At 46.1% G+C, this 16,591-nt stretch overlaps 2 protein-coding genes across 10 annotated transcripts in view; both read right to left on the minus strand.

Moving 5' to 3' along the window:
• Positions 1–884: 884 nt before the first annotated feature.
• Positions 885–11,866, minus strand: LOC139806755 (probable glutamate receptor). Its single transcript, XM_071766814.1, has 11 exons — positions 10,814–11,866; positions 7,837–10,422; positions 6,115–6,146; positions 5,549–5,608; positions 4,621–4,800; positions 3,601–3,827; positions 3,132–3,229; positions 2,794–3,011; positions 2,092–2,317; positions 1,512–1,759; positions 885–1,000 (listed from the first exon to the last, which is right to left on the minus strand). Exons 2-11 carry the CDS (start codon positions 7,907–7,909, stop codon positions 899–901), a joined length of 1,464 nt encoding a protein of 487 aa, XP_071622915.1. The 5' UTR covers positions 7,910–10,422; positions 10,814–11,866; the 3' UTR covers positions 885–898.
• Positions 11,867–11,990: 124 nt separating this feature from the next.
• Positions 11,991–16,591, minus strand: part of PLCH2 (phospholipase C eta 2) — a 70,703-nt gene continuing 66,102 nt past the window's right edge. For 8 of the 9 annotated variants that reach the window (XM_071766799.1, XM_071766796.1, XM_071766797.1 and 5 more), the window contains one exon: positions 11,991–15,076. In XM_071766799.1, the coding sequence (XP_071622900.1) occupies positions 13,377–15,076 (1,700 nt within the window). In that variant the 3' untranslated portion in view covers positions 11,991–13,376. Of the gene's footprint in view, positions 15,077–16,070; positions 16,101–16,591 lie in introns of all 9 variants that reach the window. The other variant, XM_071766803.1, reaches the window with a different exon arrangement.

The raw sequence follows: 16,591 nt of genomic DNA on the forward strand, positions 1-16,591 counted from the left end.
TGAACTTGCCAGCCAGCATGTTCATGTATCAGTCATTCCAGCTCTGAAAAACAGTTCAGTTAGAAAACTGTTCAATATGCAGCTGAGGCAGCTGCTCCTCATGAATTTCCAAGATTTTATTTTGTGAGCAAGAGCCATCCTCTGCTGGGAATAACCCAAATAATAACCCCAAATAATAACCCCAAATAATAACCCCAAATAATAACCCAAAGCTAGACAGCAGAACTTCTGCAGTGGGAGGCTGACAAGGACAAACCTTGGATTGCTGAAGTCCAGTGGTTTCTCCATTGCATGCTCTCCCTTTCTTGGGTTTTAAGGCACCCAGCAGGTGGTTGTCCTGGATTTGGGGTTCATGCAACAGTGCTGTCATTTCTGCTTCAGAAATGACCTCCACAGTGATCAGCAGCTTTCTGCTTAGAAGAGGGGAAGATCAAAGTCAATTTGCAACTAAGATGTGTAAGCAGCAGTTGTTCTTGGTTAGAACAGTCAGATGAGAGCTTTAATTTTCCAGATTGTACCTCAAACTGTAATTAGTAAGCAGAGGCTTCATAGTAACCTGTCCCAGACCACTTGCTCCTACAGGCATTCATGTACTTACACAGCAAACTCCTAAGCTAAATCTGAATTCACCATCTCACCTTTATTTTACCAAGTTGTTGACCTTTCTTATTTTTAAGTTAGACTCCATCCCTTATCAGCTCAAATTCTTTCAAGCCACTTCATTTTCTTCTGTGTCTAGCTCCACCACCAATCCAGAAGTGCTCTCTGTGTGTTTGTAATTAGAAAACTAACACTCTAGACTTGCAGAAAAACATCTCTCTACAGTGATGTAGTTCCTATGAAATGTGTATGGTATGAACCTAATACATGCCCATTTTTAAGAAAAAAAAAAAAGAAATTAAGCATTAGCCCTCCCTGAAGTCTCCTGGCTTTGTCTTGTATTTTCTTTTATACGTAGACGAGTGCACATTTCTTCTGTGAAAACAGAGCAACAGGATTTCTGAAAAACAAAAGGGGAGAAGGGGGTGAGTTGTTTTGTGTCCTAGGATCCACCTGCTCAGTGTGCAAAACTCACCCGTGGGAGTGGGTGGAGAACAGGAGCACCCAGGGGCACACTCAGAAAGCAGGGCAGTTTTATTTGTGTCTTCCTGTGCCAAATGACTTCAGAATTGCCATGCTTGAGAAAAAACTGACTGGTGATTTACTGTCCTCTGAACACAGCACATGGCACTGCAGTTTGGCTGCCTAGGAATTACAGTAAATATTTCTACTTAGCTTTTTTGGGGCCGGGAAGGGAATTATTGTTGTTACCCTGCTGAGGCTACAAAACCACCAGAGCCCAAGCTCTGCAAGGTCAGTGCTTCCAGGAGCACCCGGTGCACATCCTGCCCCTCCCCACACTGCAGTGCTTTCCTTGGAAGAAGCAAGGTGCCTGTGGGCATCGTCAGGAGCTGCCCTCGGACAGAAGGGATAACGAGGAAAGGGGCCAGGAGGCAATAACCCTCACCCACCTTGAGGTGCCCGGCAGCGTGTCTGCTCTTGTTGGAGAGCTCCACCACGGCCGCGATCACCCCCAGAGCCAGCCCCACGCCCAGGGTGAGGAAAAGCCCTCCCAGTGCCTGGGGCTGCAGGGGGCTCCAGCGGTCCCGGCTCTGGCTCAGGCAGCTGCTCTCCCACCACTTGTTCCGCAGGTAATCCAGGTCGCCCGACTCGCGGAGTTTGAGGACAGCAATGGAGAGCTTCTTGGTCCACGGGGAGGCTGGCAGAGGGAAAGAGAAAAGCGCAGGGAAGAGGTCAGGGCCACCGGAACATTTTTGAGGCATCCGGTGCTGTGCTGCGGGGCAGTGAGTGCTGCTCCCTGCAAACTGCACGGAGCGAGGGCTTTGCTGAGCAAGAGCCAGGGCAAAGCAGGAGCTGGTGAGTGCAGGGGATAATTCATCTACAGAACGGAACCCCTGCCCATTAGTGCTCCATGAGTTCGTGGCGCTGCAGAAACGCACTCAAGTTTCAGCCCTGGGCTGTGTCAGTGCTGCTGCAGCCCCAGGAAATCCCAGGAGAGAAGCAGGAGAGAAGCAGTGCTCAGGGACTAACCCTGGGGGGCGGCGATGCCGAATCCTCTGGCTCCGATAACTTCAGGGGCTCGGATCAGGTTGCAGTGCCGGGCGGCTGCCAGGTCCTGGGAGATGGATTCCCCGATGAAGGCGTAGTTTGATTCCATCACACGCTGAACGGCCTCCTGGTAGGTCTTGACCAAAACGTGGTCTCGTCTCTTGTCCATATATTCGTAGATCATCTGATGGATGGGATTCTTGGAGTTCTGCAGCCCAAAAATCCAATTGTCAGACTTGGAAGTGTAAAACAATCATCTGAGAAACTGTCTGTGTGCAGTGGTTGTCAAACAGTCTGGGGAACAGGAGCTTTGTGAGCTCTCTCTGGTGCAAACTGGCACATAGCTAGCTCAGATTTTCACTCTACTGCACAGTGTTACAGGAATATGAGTCTTAAATATTTCCCACCCACCTTCCCCTCAAAAACAACCTTGTCAAGCAGCCAGTTAATGTACCCAGAAATCACCTACACCAGGTCCCTGTGTTCAGGCTACACAGGGACAACCCCAGAGGACCAGCACTGCCTTCTTAGAAGACACAGCACCCTAACAATGCAGTGCTCTGCACAAAACAGAGACCAACTGCATTATCTGAAGTATTACAGAAAAACTGATGGGAGTCTGCAGTGATGAGGGTGGTGCTGGACACAACCTGTCCCAGCCCTGCACAGTCAGATTCTCCACACCTTGAAGTAGTAGAAAGTGGAGGAGCCCTCCAGTGTCCCAAACTCGATCTTTCTTTGCTTCACAAGATCTTCAAAAGTCTGGATGGGGAGCTGCTCGGTGCCCGAGCTCAGGAGGGCGGTGAAGTTGGCGATGTAAGCAGCCAGCAGAGCGATGGTGAACAGCCACCAGGCGGCAGCAACCACCCGAACCGACACCGCTTTGGGCCGGGGGGTGACACCTGAGGGACCGGAGGAAGGGATAAAATGATGCTGCTGCTGCCACGGGAACCCCTTTTCCCCCAGCACCCCAGTGTCACAGACAGATGAGAGCTGGAAACCCCACACGTCTCCCAGCTCACCTTGCAGGGTGAGTGATCCTGCTCCAAACCAGAGGCTGTTTAGGAAGGTGAAGTTGTTCTCTTCATTCTTGGGCTCATTCCACTCACAGGGGCTCAGTCTGTGGGAAAATGACAGGATGAAGCCAGAATTCAGGGGGAAAAGACATCAGTAATCCTGCAGTGTGATTGCTGCAGTGTGGAGACCCTGGAAATGCCCTTTTCTACCATGCTACCTCCTCCTTCATCTGAGTTCCAGTTCAACCAGTGCAGAGGAAAGTACTCCTGCTTGATGCTGTCCTAATCTCACACAATTTAAGTTTATTAGCTTAAATTAGCTTTAAATTGAGCCTTATTAGCTTAAATTAGTTCTGGAGCTGTACAGGAATTCCTCAAAGCAATGTACATCCCAGTGCTTGCTTTATAACTGAGATCTCCTCACAGCTGAGAAAGCAGTTAACTTGAACAAAACCTGAATTAAATCCATTTATACCTGGCCACAAGAAAGAGGCAGAAGCAGGTCAGCACATAAGCAAACAAAAGGCCAGTCCAGATCTCCTTGCTGAAAGGAGCCAGGAAGTGGAAGAAGGACATCTCCTGAGAGACCGTGTCTTTGCGCAGCAAGATCCCAATCCCAGTCTGCAGGAAGGGGGTGGTGAAGGAGACCACCTCTTCCCTTGCTGATGTGACTGTCAGAGGAGCCACTGCAATGTCTGCTTCCTGTCAGATGGAGAGAAAAAACAATAATCACCCATCCAACCCCCCTGAAGATTTCTGTCACTCAAATAGAACACTTCTCAGGCTGAGTGGGCAGATACCCACATGGCAAATCCCTTCCCTGTGTGCCCAGCCCAGACTGAGCTCCAAGAAACAGGACAGTTTTCCATTTTCCTGTTGGTGCCTGGGGCCTCTGGTTTCCTGCCACATCCCCTGCAGAAGCTGAGGCTGCCCACCATGAACCACACTGGGTTTGTTTACCCCCAGCAGGAGGCTGTGGGCCCTGTGGTCCTGTCTGGCAAATTTACTTCCAATGTTCCCAGCAGATGACAGAACCCTGACCAGAGGGAATGACACATGATGGGGCAAGATGGGTACACTCAGGCAGCTCCTTGAAGAGTCTAAAGGGATCAGCACTCTGAAAGAGACAAGTTTCACCTCGGGGTCAGGCTCAAGGTAAGTTTTCCTCACTCTGTTCCATTAGTGAGCTCAAATATCCATAACAATCTCTCAGAGACAAAGAACCACTGGGCAGCCTCTGAGACAAGCCAGGCACAGCACCAGGAGTGCCTTGTGACAATGATTTCCTGCTGTGGCCATTGTCTCCTTGTTCCTTAGTTCCCATATTTGCAGGACCAACCAGCTCCAAGGCTCCATGTTCATTAGTTCTACACAACAGGCAAGACAGCTCCAAGTTTCTCAGTCCCTGAACAAAAGCTAATGAAGCCCCAGAGCTGCCAGCACTGTCCTTTCCTTCCAGATCTGCAATTAGTCAAAAAGAAAAAGTGAAACTCACCTTTCTCAGGATCTCCCCAATCATCCCTGTCCAGTTGCCATTGGAAGTGACAGCCCCATACTGCCCATCTCCCACCACCTTCACCCTGTAGCTGAAGTGCAGCATCCCAGCCAGGGCCTTCAGCAGATCCATGCAGTACCCCTCCAGCTCTGCACTTCTCACCATCACATAAGGATCTTCCTGCACATGAGGGACAAACACAAGGTTACTGACACAGCCTGCAGGGCAGCTGATTGTTAATTTAACCCCTGTTCTGCAAACCTCCCCAAAGACCCTTGTGTGGGGACAGCATTTCCAGACTGAGGGATGTACAAGATGCTCACTGGAGTCATGTGCTTGGCACAGGCTGCAGCTCCACGTGCTGCAAGCCACCTGTACCACAGACTGGACAGGTAATCTCAGTCTAAATGCCCAAATACATTTCTTTTGGCCCATCTAAAATGGGCCATGTGCTGGTGTAGGATCTGACATCAGAATGAGGAAATTTACTGCTGCAGCTTCTCAACAGTCCTGCTTATCTGGTGCTTGTGGTACTGTATTTTCTCTTTATAGCCTGTTTTTAATCCCTGCCCATCCATAAATTTTACATATTTCCACTGCAGGACAGAAACAACTGACAGGCAACACGACAGCCCTTAGATGTAGCTGAATGGTGCACAGAGGCCTGGCTGCCTTCAAAGAGCAGTCTCTTAGAGAAGCTCATTCTGTGTGCTGACTTTGATAGCCCTTGAATCCTCCCATTGCACACTGCAGACAGTTTACACCCCACACCCCTGAGCCAGAGCCCCACAAACCCCATCTGTGATGAACAGGGGAATCAGTGTCAAAGCCAGCCCCAAACCCACAGCAAATATGTGAGTGGGGAAAAAAAAAAAAATCAAAAAGCATCTGCCTCCCAGCCACTCAGTGTTGAGGTTTAAATCCTTACCAGGATCGTTGTGACAGTCAAAGTTGGAAGACCCCCTTCTAGTCCCCTCAGTTCACTGCTCTGCAAATAAAAAAATGAAGAATAAATAAATATTTGGATTTCAAAGTTTCAGATGTCACCCCACCTACACTGTAACTTGGGGTGTGTATGCTATAAATCCACCCCTGGAAGCTGCAGCAGTCTCACCACCACTGTTCCCTAACATTAATTAATAAATCATTTTTTATTGTTTGTTGTCAGCATATTATGTTCGAATAAAAAGAATTTTAAACGTTGCTACAACTCTTCAGATACTCTGTGCACAAAGTCTTCCAAGGGGATCAATTCATGTTGCTGACAAAACAGTTAGCAGCCAATTAAAGTCTCATTAGAAAGCAATTTCAAGAGACCCAGCACAGTAGGAAACCTGAGAGGAGGAGGAGAGGGAACAGGGATTCAGTTCTGCACCCAGCATGACCTTACAGAGTCACAGGACTTGGGATTTAAATGATTTTACATTTAAAATGCAAGAGCATTTAGACCTGCAGCTTCACTGGTAGCTCTGCAGCAATGGCAGGGAACCATACCTTACCCACAGCTTCATCCTTCCTTCTCGTTCCTGAAAAACAACAACAACAAAATCAGCTTCCTGCAGGTCTGTATATTTCCAGCTCCTTAGTTTCAAGCACTCATCTGACAGTGCCCCTCTCTCAGGATGATGATCCTTGACTCCCCTGCTCTCAGGGCAGTGACTCCCAGCACTTGTGTCAGGTTGGGATCCTCACTGTGAAACCCCAGGAGCAGAGCACAGCCAGGGTCAGGCTGTAAAGGTTCTGACTGTGACTGAACGATTCTGGCTGTCACTGACCCTGAGGAATGGGCTCTGCAGATTCCATTGCCTTATTTCCCTATAGCCCCCCTGAAAAGCCAGCTCAGAACTGCTGCACACAACTGAGATTTCCCTCAGATCCCTGCAGATTCCTTGTATCCCAAAGGAAAAGCCCTGTAACCAACCCAAGTTCATCACCATTAAGTCCCAAGACACCAGGTTGGTTTATTCTTCACTTCCAGGGAACTTTTCACAGTACTCAGGAGAAAGTCTCAGTCCCACCCCAGCTGCAAGAGAGCTAAACTCCAGTGACTGAGATGCAGAAGCAAAACCATAGTTGTGTCAATAAATGCCTCTGTAATCACCCAGGATGTTTTTCCTTGAGTGTGCATAGCCTTGCTCCTTGGAATCAAAGAATTCACAGTGCAAAAGCCAAAAATCCCTCAAGATAAAACAAAAAAATTAGGGTGTTCTCACTCTTTCAAGAAAAAGCTGTGAATTTTTCATTAAATATAACAACATATTCATTCATTATGTAATCTTCAGTCTTTGGTTTTGAATTTTTTGGCCCTGTGCTGAACATACTACATTATGGTAGAACAAAACCTGTTTTTTCCCCTCTCCACTACAGTTCTCCGTGGGAGCTGGAAATCTTCACAAAGGAGTTCTCTTGTCTCCCTTTCAAAACACAGAGAAGCCAGCAAAAGCTTTTTGGGGCTCCTTTTTGAAGACCTGCTAGGGTTTCTTGGAAGCAGACAGGCTGTTCTGAGGGCCCCAGCTCCCCCACAGGGACACTGGATGCAGCTGTTCAAAGCCCCATTGTAAGAACCCCTGAAAGGACCAGAAGTCATCGAGCTGCAGCACTGACCCCAAGTTCATTGCAGTGCCACTTCTCAGGAGCCAAGTCCTCATTGTGAGAATCCTTTGTACAGCAGACAGGGAAAAGAGGCTCATCCCTCCCCTCTGGATCCCCAGAGCCTGCTGGTGGCTGCAGGAAATGACTGCAGTGTCAAAAATCAGTCTTATCCTTACCCCTGCTGCTCTGAGCATGCTCAGCCTGCCCGTGGGAGATGACTCCCTGATTAACTTCGAGCGAAAAAAAAAAAAAAAAAAAGTTGTTAATTACCAGCTCTGTGCAGAAAAGAGATGGGTGTGTGAGATGGGCTGGGGGAGAGCAGAGGATGGGAAGCTGCTCTACCAAGCCTCTAAACAAAGAACCAGTTTTATGTCCCAATAATTTTGCAAGGTCTGGACTGAGTCTGGACTCCAGGCATAGAGCACCAAAAAGCCACTGAAACAGCATTTGTTGTTCCATTGCAAAAGCCCTGGTGAAATCTTAATAACCAATTCAAAGGCAAATTCATGGATTAAAACAAAACCCTCTAAGCACCAGCAGTTAAAGAATTAAAGAATTAAAACGCTGTAAAGAAGAACAAACCCAGATTTGGATGCAGGAGCATTTTTTGATCATTTTTCTCACCTGTCTGACTTGATTCTCTCAGGAGTAGCATGGCTGCAGTCACACATAACATGAAGTGAAGACCTTTGTCCATTGGAGCAGAAATATCAACTGTCTAAAGGAAGCTTCCTGCTAGAGATGAAAGGCAAGTTAAAGCTGGTTTTATGTTCCTCATTGCTGGGTTAAAATCAGCATGTCCTGGATTTTCTGCACCCTATTCAAGCAAATGTCTCCAGGTGAAAACACAGTCACTTCTGAGACCAGCCAGAACAAAAACTAAATAAAAGGTTCTGGTGAACACTTTAATGCAGAAAAAAATGGATGCCACGAGTCTATAAAGTGAGTTAAATTAAATTTCAAGCTCTTCAACACTTCTGCATGGTTTGAAATAACTGTGTGAGTGTAAAATGGCAACAGCACTATGAAAAACAACCCCTGCCAGGTTATATTAAGTCTCAAGCTGCTGCAAGACTTCTGTTTGCATTTGTTGTCATAGTATCAAACAAGTTTCACGACACCATGACCCTAGAAACTGTTAAAAAAGTACTAAAAGCACCCAAGAGAACTTAGGAGACTACATATGCAAAAATATTCCTGCATGTGGTATTACTTGCTTTTGACTGATGCTCTGGTTTCAGTTACTCTTACCTCATCAGCTTCTACAAGATTTTCCCCAAACCTGCACTCCTGTGAAAACTCTTCATATAACAGCTCAGTGGTTTCCCTCACTCATTTTCTCTACATTTTTCACCTAATAAGAGAAGGTGAATAAAATTTCCACAGAAGATTTGCTTTTGTCATCGTTATAAAAAAAAAAAAACAAACTTCAAAAGGGAATATTTTGAGCCTTGTGAAAGGATCAAAGGAAAGCACTGACATCTGAGTTGTGAATCAGCCTGTATTTTCTTAAAGAACCTGTAAAATGCAGACACAGTGGTAGCTACTCTCAGCTGCTGCCAGAGCATGAACTGCACAACTGAATCAACCCCCAGTGCACATAAAGGAAAAGCAGAAGTTTTCAGGTTGAGCCAGTGAGGAACTGCATATTTCCTGGTACATTTCACCTGTAAAGTACCCCTACTTCTTCCCTACAATACTATGAAAAGATCTTTACTTCACGTGGCCTCCATCAAAAACAGATAATCAGAGCTGGTAATAAATGGCATCACCTTGAAAAGAAAAGAGTTGTTAGCACACTGGCTGCTGTCTAAAAGAATAAAGAGTAAATACATACAAAATGCACAGGCTAATACACTGCCCTAACTCTAATTTGGTACTGGAGTCATTTCAGGACAAAGAGAATCAGGTAGAGAGAGAATAATGGGAGGGCAGAAAGGTTTAGTGCCTCCTCCTTAAGTACTTATAAACCCATTGCAACATCCATTCATCATCTACCTGAGGAGGTACTAAGAAGTCCTCCTGCTAGCTTTAGAGAAGCCAAATTAAGGATTTAAGAAGTTACTTTGCTAGAATCAGCTCTCACTCCTCAGCAGGTTTGCAGTCCTTGCTCCTCAGGCATCTCCTGTGGGCAGTGCTGGAGGAATTACCAGGCAGGCTGACAAAGATGAGCAGGCAGCAGCAAGGGAGGAGGCAGCCTGTCCACACAGGCTTTGGTCCTCATCAGCTAGAGGAGGAAGAGCAGGGGTGGAAGGCAGTGTCTCACTTACAGCAACTCCTTCAGCCTCTCCCAGCTCCGTGTGTCTGCCTGGCACCAGCAGAAGCCTCTCTGAACAGGCAGAATGAACCCTCGGGGGGGCATCCCAGGCTGTTATAGAGATTAAAGAGAGGGAGGAGCCAGGCAGAGGGGCTTCTGCAGAACTTGCCAGCTGGTGCTGCAGACTTCAGGGCCACCTTGGCTTTGGGAAGAGAGGAGGAGAGAGGACACTCAGCAAAAATACAATGTCTGGAAGCAGCTTGGTCCAGCAGCTGAATTGAGAGCCACAAAATATTCTTCCTGGCCTGTCATGAGCTCCTGTCCAAGTCCTCTCTCTCACAGGCTGTGCCCATCCCTCCTGTCTGTGGGTGCTGTAGGCTGCTCAAGACTTTCTCCTCTCTGTGACTGTTTCAGGAGATCAGCTGGGGGATTCACGCACAACACCAAACAAACCCAACCCCCAGACTGTTAGATCCATCTGGTGTTTCCTCACAATGCCTAGAGAGCTGAAGGAAGGTCTGAGCTGCAAGGTAAACCATTAAACTCCTCTTTGGATTGAACAGTTCTATTTAATGCACAGGCACAGAAGTGAGATTCCTCTCCCCTTCATCCTTCCATTTACTGCTTTCACTTGAAAAATGAGCTCAAGTAGAACCCCTGCCAGGCAGCTGATGCTGCTGGGCCAGGTCATTTATAAACACACACATCAAGGCACTGCACTAACAAAGTTCCCTCCCAGGAATGCAGCAGATTGAACTGTTACAGCTCATCCTGCAGGGGACCTGGAACTTGTCCACACTTAAGTAAGAAACAACAACTTACTCCCTACTTGACTTTAAGCACCGTTCAAGATGGAAAACTCTCCAGCAGCTCACCCATCCTGGCTGTCTTCCCTAAGCTTTTTCTATACATACCACTGAGTAAATCAGTTGCTAAACATCAACACAGCTTGCCTTCTCTGGAGTCAAAAATTGCTTATACTTTAATAAAAAATGCAAAGAGTTCAAGGGCTTGACTCATAGCTCACTGCAATGAAGAGCTCAGTGCAAAAAAGTGACTGAATGGAATTATATCACTTTTTAATGCACTTCAGACCCCAAATGGTGTAAATCATTCTTGCTCTCTAAGTTATGGCAAGATGCCAAGGTATGTTATAGAGGACAATCCTCACTACAGGACCAATAAAAGAATCCAGCAAGGTGTACTCAGCTTGGGTTTCTCTGAGGCTTTGGCCTGTTCACAGGTTCATTTCCAGGTGCTGACTTTACTACTCTGCACATGACTTGCTCTCCACATCCTCACCTCATAGCTATGCCCTAAAAATTCTGGCAAGAGGTTGCATACAGGAGGATGTCAGCAAAAAATCAGATAAGCTGTGGTATCCAGTTGCTTTTCATGACTATTTTCTAGGCTCTAAGAAGATGCACATTATGTTATGTGATTTTCCACAGCCAGCAGCTAATGAGGGCCAAGCTCAACCACAAGCAGCTGAGAGCATCTCAGCACAAATACAGCCTTCCGTGAGGTGCATTCATTTAACAAGTATTGCTTAATCAATTAAAGATAAAAATAATCTGATTGTGAAACTTGGTCTTTGCAAAAGATATGAGTAGGCCTTTTAAACATTAATTTTCTAAAGCTGTCAAGCTGCATGTACTTTCTTGCTTTAAAGATAAAAAAGCAGCAACTCCCTGCAGCTTTTCAGCCCCAGACTAAAGTATTACAGAATGACTTTTCATCTAGGGAATGCTAATGAAATTTGCTTTGTGTTAAGACACAATGCAAGACTAATCTTGGCAGATCACACATTCTGCTGCTGATTTACCTTTTTTTCCTTCAGCAACTGCAATGATATTGTAGGGTTACTTCAGTGAGTGTTCCAAGCCTTTGTTGCACAAACCTCAAGGGCCTCTCCTACAAATTATGAAGACAAGCAATGAAGATCTGAGCCAGCATGGAAAACTGGGAGAATATTTTTAGAAAAAAAACATACTGAAAACCATCTGAAAATATTCAGTCCAAGAATTTAACCCCTCCCAGCCCCTATTTCCATCTCATGGTGATACCACTGCTACAGCTGACCTTGTATTTTGATATCTCAGGGTTTAAAATGCTTCTGCCAAATGATATTAAAATGCCCACAATCCACAGGTAAGCTGACAACCCTTCCAGGAGAGCAAGAGCTCAGTCACCCAGACTGCAGTGTGCTGGGACAGGGAGAATGAGGCAGGGGAAGAGCAAATTCCTCCTGCAGACTTCAAACAATCTCAGTGATGAAAAAGGGCTATTTATCTTACTTGGAGAGCTGCAACAGAATAGATTAGGTCCTTGGATTGTGTCTGGCTACTAATTACCTGAGGAAATCTGAGCTGGATCTGAAATGGCTCTGCAAAAGAGTAAAATTATATGTTATCCATGAAGGAATTTTGAAAACGAGGCAACTATAATAATTAACCATGTTTGTACACCACAAAATCCTACACAACATAATGTGTTATGTTACAGCTCAAGAGTCACCAGCTGGAAGGTTAAATATGTTTATTTTAGTAGTGTAAGGTGGTTTTACAAACAATTTTTTAGATTCTGCATTATACACAAAAATATCATAACAAACAAAAGCAAAATATCTTCTCAATAATAGGGACTCTATGCAGCCTAAAATAAAATTATACCTCTGTTTCTCTTTAAAATGCATCTCAGTAAACATTCTTCTCCATCACTGATAAAATGTACATCTATAATAAATGACATAATAATTGGGGGAGGGAGGGAGAAATCCCTAAAAATATAAAGTAAAAAAAAATGGGAGGAAAAATTATTATGTTTAGGTCAGTAGTTAACTCTAAATATGTCCATCTAAAAAAAATTAAATATCTCTTTTTTTAAAACATATAATTGAAAATTTTGCATGGCAGTGCAATACAGAAATAATAAATTTCATCCAAAAGTGCTATGTACAGCAGCATTGTTAAAATACCAGAAAGAAGGGATGGTGCTGTTTTTGAGAAAAGACTAGCATGCTTTTTTGCTATTTCTGAATTGAAGTCAGAAGGTATTTCCTGTCTGTTTATAGTTATTCCCCTCTCTCTCCTGTCTCATTCCCACACACTACATTTTGAGACAAGGAGCAGTCACAGTTCAGTTCAAGTCTGTGCATGTGTACATATATGTGCAGACATATATTTGCATACACACAGATGTAGAATATATATTTATATATATATATTAACAAGCTTAGTTTAAAAAAGCATTGCTTTGGAACATAGTGAGAGCTCTTCTTCAAGGAGTGAAACAATATGGATTTTCACTAAATAAACAGGTCCACCATGGAAGATGGGCTCTATCTACTCCAGTATTAATTCATGAAACAATTACACTGCAATTTTGACTGTTTCCCAGAGAAGACACTCTCAGAGGCCGCAAACTCTTCCAAAAATAAAATAGAACAGGGATCATGGTTTTAAATCCAGCCTCTTTTCATGGGTTTGTAGGAGCAAAATTTACCTTGGCTCTCGTTAACATCACACAGATGTTCACCTGTTATAAGAAGCTATTACTGAAATTAGTAAAGAACATGAGATTTGCACAGAATAAACTGCAAGTGGAAACAAGTGGAGGAGGAGGCCAAATTTGAGGCTGGGAAAAGTGTTAATTAAAAAAACTCAGGAGGTCAGATCATTAGCACTGTAAAAATGTGAAGTCTCTGATTTCACTTGATTGTCCTGTTCCCACAAGCAGCTGACAGACTGAACACCCAACTCTTCTTTTGGAGCTCTGGCATGAAGGACCCTGACAATCAAGGGAAGGCTGGGAAGCACCCAGCCACAGGAGGATCTCTGTGCCTCTCAGGTCACTGCGTGTGGTTTGGACAGGAATGTAAACATGGCCTGGTCAGTGCTGCCCAGAGCTACAGCTTCAGCATGAAGAAGACTTCAGTGTCAGCGTTATAATCGGTTTGGTTCTTAGGCTGGGGTGTAAACACGGCAGGAGAAGCTACATCCATACAAACTGCTTTTGCAACACTGCAGGCCCCCTCGGGGTTCCCCCTCTCCTCGATGGGGGTGCCCCCCAGCTGGCTCAGGCCCTGCAGCCTCTGCCTCTCCTGGGCCTGCCGGGCTCTGTTGGCGATGTACCGCACCCGGCTCTGGCTGCGGGACGAGGACCTGCGGAGCAGCCCCAGGCTCTCCCCTTCCTCCTCGGACTCGCTGGGATCCAGGCTGATGGGGGAGGTGATGTCGTTTTCCTGCTGGAAGGCTGTCAGCTTCTTCAGCTGCTCCGTCAGCTCGTCCCGGGCCTTGGCAGAGGCTCTGAGGCCCGAGGAGCGGCGCTGCTCCCGCATGGACCGAGTGACAAAGCTCCTGCTGATGCTACGGTATTTGCTTTCGAAAGTGCACACAATGTCATCAGAGGTCAGGTCTCCGAGGCTCTTGGATTTTGCCTGGTTATTCCCGGCCACGTCCTGGGCTTTGGATTTGTTAGAGGACTGTCTGAGACTTTCTATGTACAGCCTGCTCCAGGTGTGCCTTCTGGGAACGGAGGAGAAGGCATCCTGAGGGCTCCTGGCCAGAGGCCGTGGGCAGAGCTCATCTGCAGGCAGCTGCCCCGCCCTCAGGTTGGGGTTGGATTTGCTCTTGCTGCCCAGGGGCAGCTCGGTGCCGGAGGCCGTGGCAGATCGTGGGCGCATGCTCCTCCTGATGGCCAGGGGCTCAAAACTCTCCTGAGGGATGCCAAGGTCTGGGAGGCTCTTACGAGCCAGGTTGGGCAGGGAGAGGTCTATCACAGTGTCATTGGAGGACATGCTGGAAGAGGAAGACATGCTGTCACGGTGGCTGCTGCAGTCGAGCTTGCTCCAGATCCGGTCGTTAACAGTGGCATCAAAGTACACCTCTGCTGCTGGGGACAGGCTGGGGGGGAGTTTGATTAAGGCTGAGGAGTCTGACATCTTCAGTCCTTCGTTCTTTGACCTTCTGATCAGCACATAAGAGCTCGTCTGAGAACCAGAAACAGGCAGACCCTGCGCAGCCTGGGCTTTCTGGAAAGTATTTGGAGGCAAAGTTGTCTGCGTGCTGTTAATGACATTGTTTTGCTGCAGTGGCACAGCTGCTGCACCAGGTTTTTGGCCTTTGGATTCAGTGGTGCTTTTCATGTCTGTTAATACCTGACCTGGTGGGTCACTTTGCTTCTGGCAGGCTGTGGGAGGATGCGCTGCCAACCCGTGCTCATCTTCAGCTTTACTGCATGCCTGTGTCCAAGCACTTTCTTCTTTGAGACTTCCTGTCATGCTTGTCCTCTCACCTTCTTGGACTGGTAAACTTCTGTCAGCTGCTTTGGTGACTACCTGCCCTTGGTCTTCTGCAGCCAGATTTGCTCTTTGTTCTCCAGCGAGCAGAGATTCTTGGTGCTGGTTGGATGTGCTGCTTCCTTCTGATCGGGATTCGGTGGAATGGTCAGACACAGACCCTTCTTCAGAGTCACTGTAGGGAGGAAGGGGGAGGTGGAAGAGAAGGCTGGTGTGATGGTTCCCATTGGCAGTAACAGGCTCTTCACTGATTGTCTCCAGGCTGCACAAAGAGCTGACTGACCTCTGCATTGAGAAATGGCAGACATCTGCTTGGGAGACAGGGAGAGACAGGAAAAAGAAAGAAACAAGAAAAACAGAGATCCTGGGTTAATTAGCTATTACAAATTGCAGCTTAGCTGAAGATTTATTCTTTGTGTGTTATCATCTTGTTTTAAAGGTAGCAGTTGCATATTAATTCTAATTTTTAAAATAACTCATGGTTTCAAATATCTGGCTAAAGGCAAAGAAAATTTCTGCTCAGTTTCAGCTGCCCAGAATCCCCTTTGCTTTCAAACCATCTCAGTCCATGAACAGTAGCACATTACTTTTCTGATTACCCTATTCAAACAAAGGTATCCATCCATTTCTTTGTGTCCTTGTATCCCCTCTCATAAACTTTTCTTTATCCACCATCCAGCAACAACCAAATTGTTCTTTTCTTCCCTCCAGCAGTCAGAGATATCAGTGTATCAGATCATAACCAGACCATGTCTAACAAGCACAGAACAGCACTGCCCAACCAACAACATGATTCCAGTGACCAGCTGCTCAGGAGGAGCAGCAGAGGATGTCTGGAGTAGATTACAAATAAAATGACCTGTATGCATTCCATGCAATGGAGTCAGTGTGCCTTTCAGAAACAAAACAAAAACTTTCAATAGGGTTTTAAACATGTTTTCCTAAAAACATTGTTTAAAACATTGCTTTCCTAAGAAAGTTTCCAACAGGCTGTGCAGAGGCATGGTTGATGAGCACCGGGCTGACAGTAGCATCCTGAGGAATCACTAAGGGCACTGATTATCTGAAGAAAATGCTTCATCCACCTGAAACATTTGTAAGCTGTGCCCTGAGAGCCAGAGCAATCATGTCAAACCCAGGACTCCCCCCATCCCCAAGCCAGAGTGCAAACATGCATCCCAGAGCCAGCAAAGCACCACTCAGCCTCAGGAATACAGGAGCAGGGAATGAAAAGGCAGGAAACAAACAAAAACCAGGACTACAGGCAACAAGGTGCTTGAATCAGTGACATGGAGCAGTTACCTTTGACTTGCTTGTCCTTTCAGTTCTTAACTACAGAGAGAGAGTGTGCATGTAGAATAATAGGATAGAACAGAGGAAAAATCCAGTTAATGTAGGGAAGGCAGGTGCAGATAACAGGACAAATTAGTGCTGAGGGAGGGAAGGGAAACAGACAGAAATATTCACACATTTTTGTAGGATCCTAAGAATTTCTGACCAACCAGAGCACTTCATACAAGTCCATTTATGGATTCCATCAAGTTCATTAGTTTGCCATTAAGTGAATAAAAGGCAATTTTTGCTGCTGTTCCAGAAATGCACTCCACTGGCCTGGGGAATGGAAGCTGACCTCCTCTTCTCCAAAGCCCTTTCCTAATGCTATATAAAAAAATAAAATAATCATCTGCACTACAAAAATGCCAAGGAAATATTGGGCCTTCCCTGTCAGCACCAGTATTTCCAGTCCATTGTGGTGACTGGAAGCAGAGTCAGCTGTCCTGGGGCCTGTGTGCCATCAGCTGGGGGAGCTAAAAGGGAAGGAG

The sequence above is a fragment of the Heliangelus exortis genome, chromosome 23 (assembly GCF_036169615.1).
Source record: "Heliangelus exortis chromosome 23, bHelExo1.hap1, whole genome shotgun sequence".
NCBI classification, from domain to species: Eukaryota; Metazoa; Chordata; class Aves; order Apodiformes; family Trochilidae; genus Heliangelus; species Heliangelus exortis.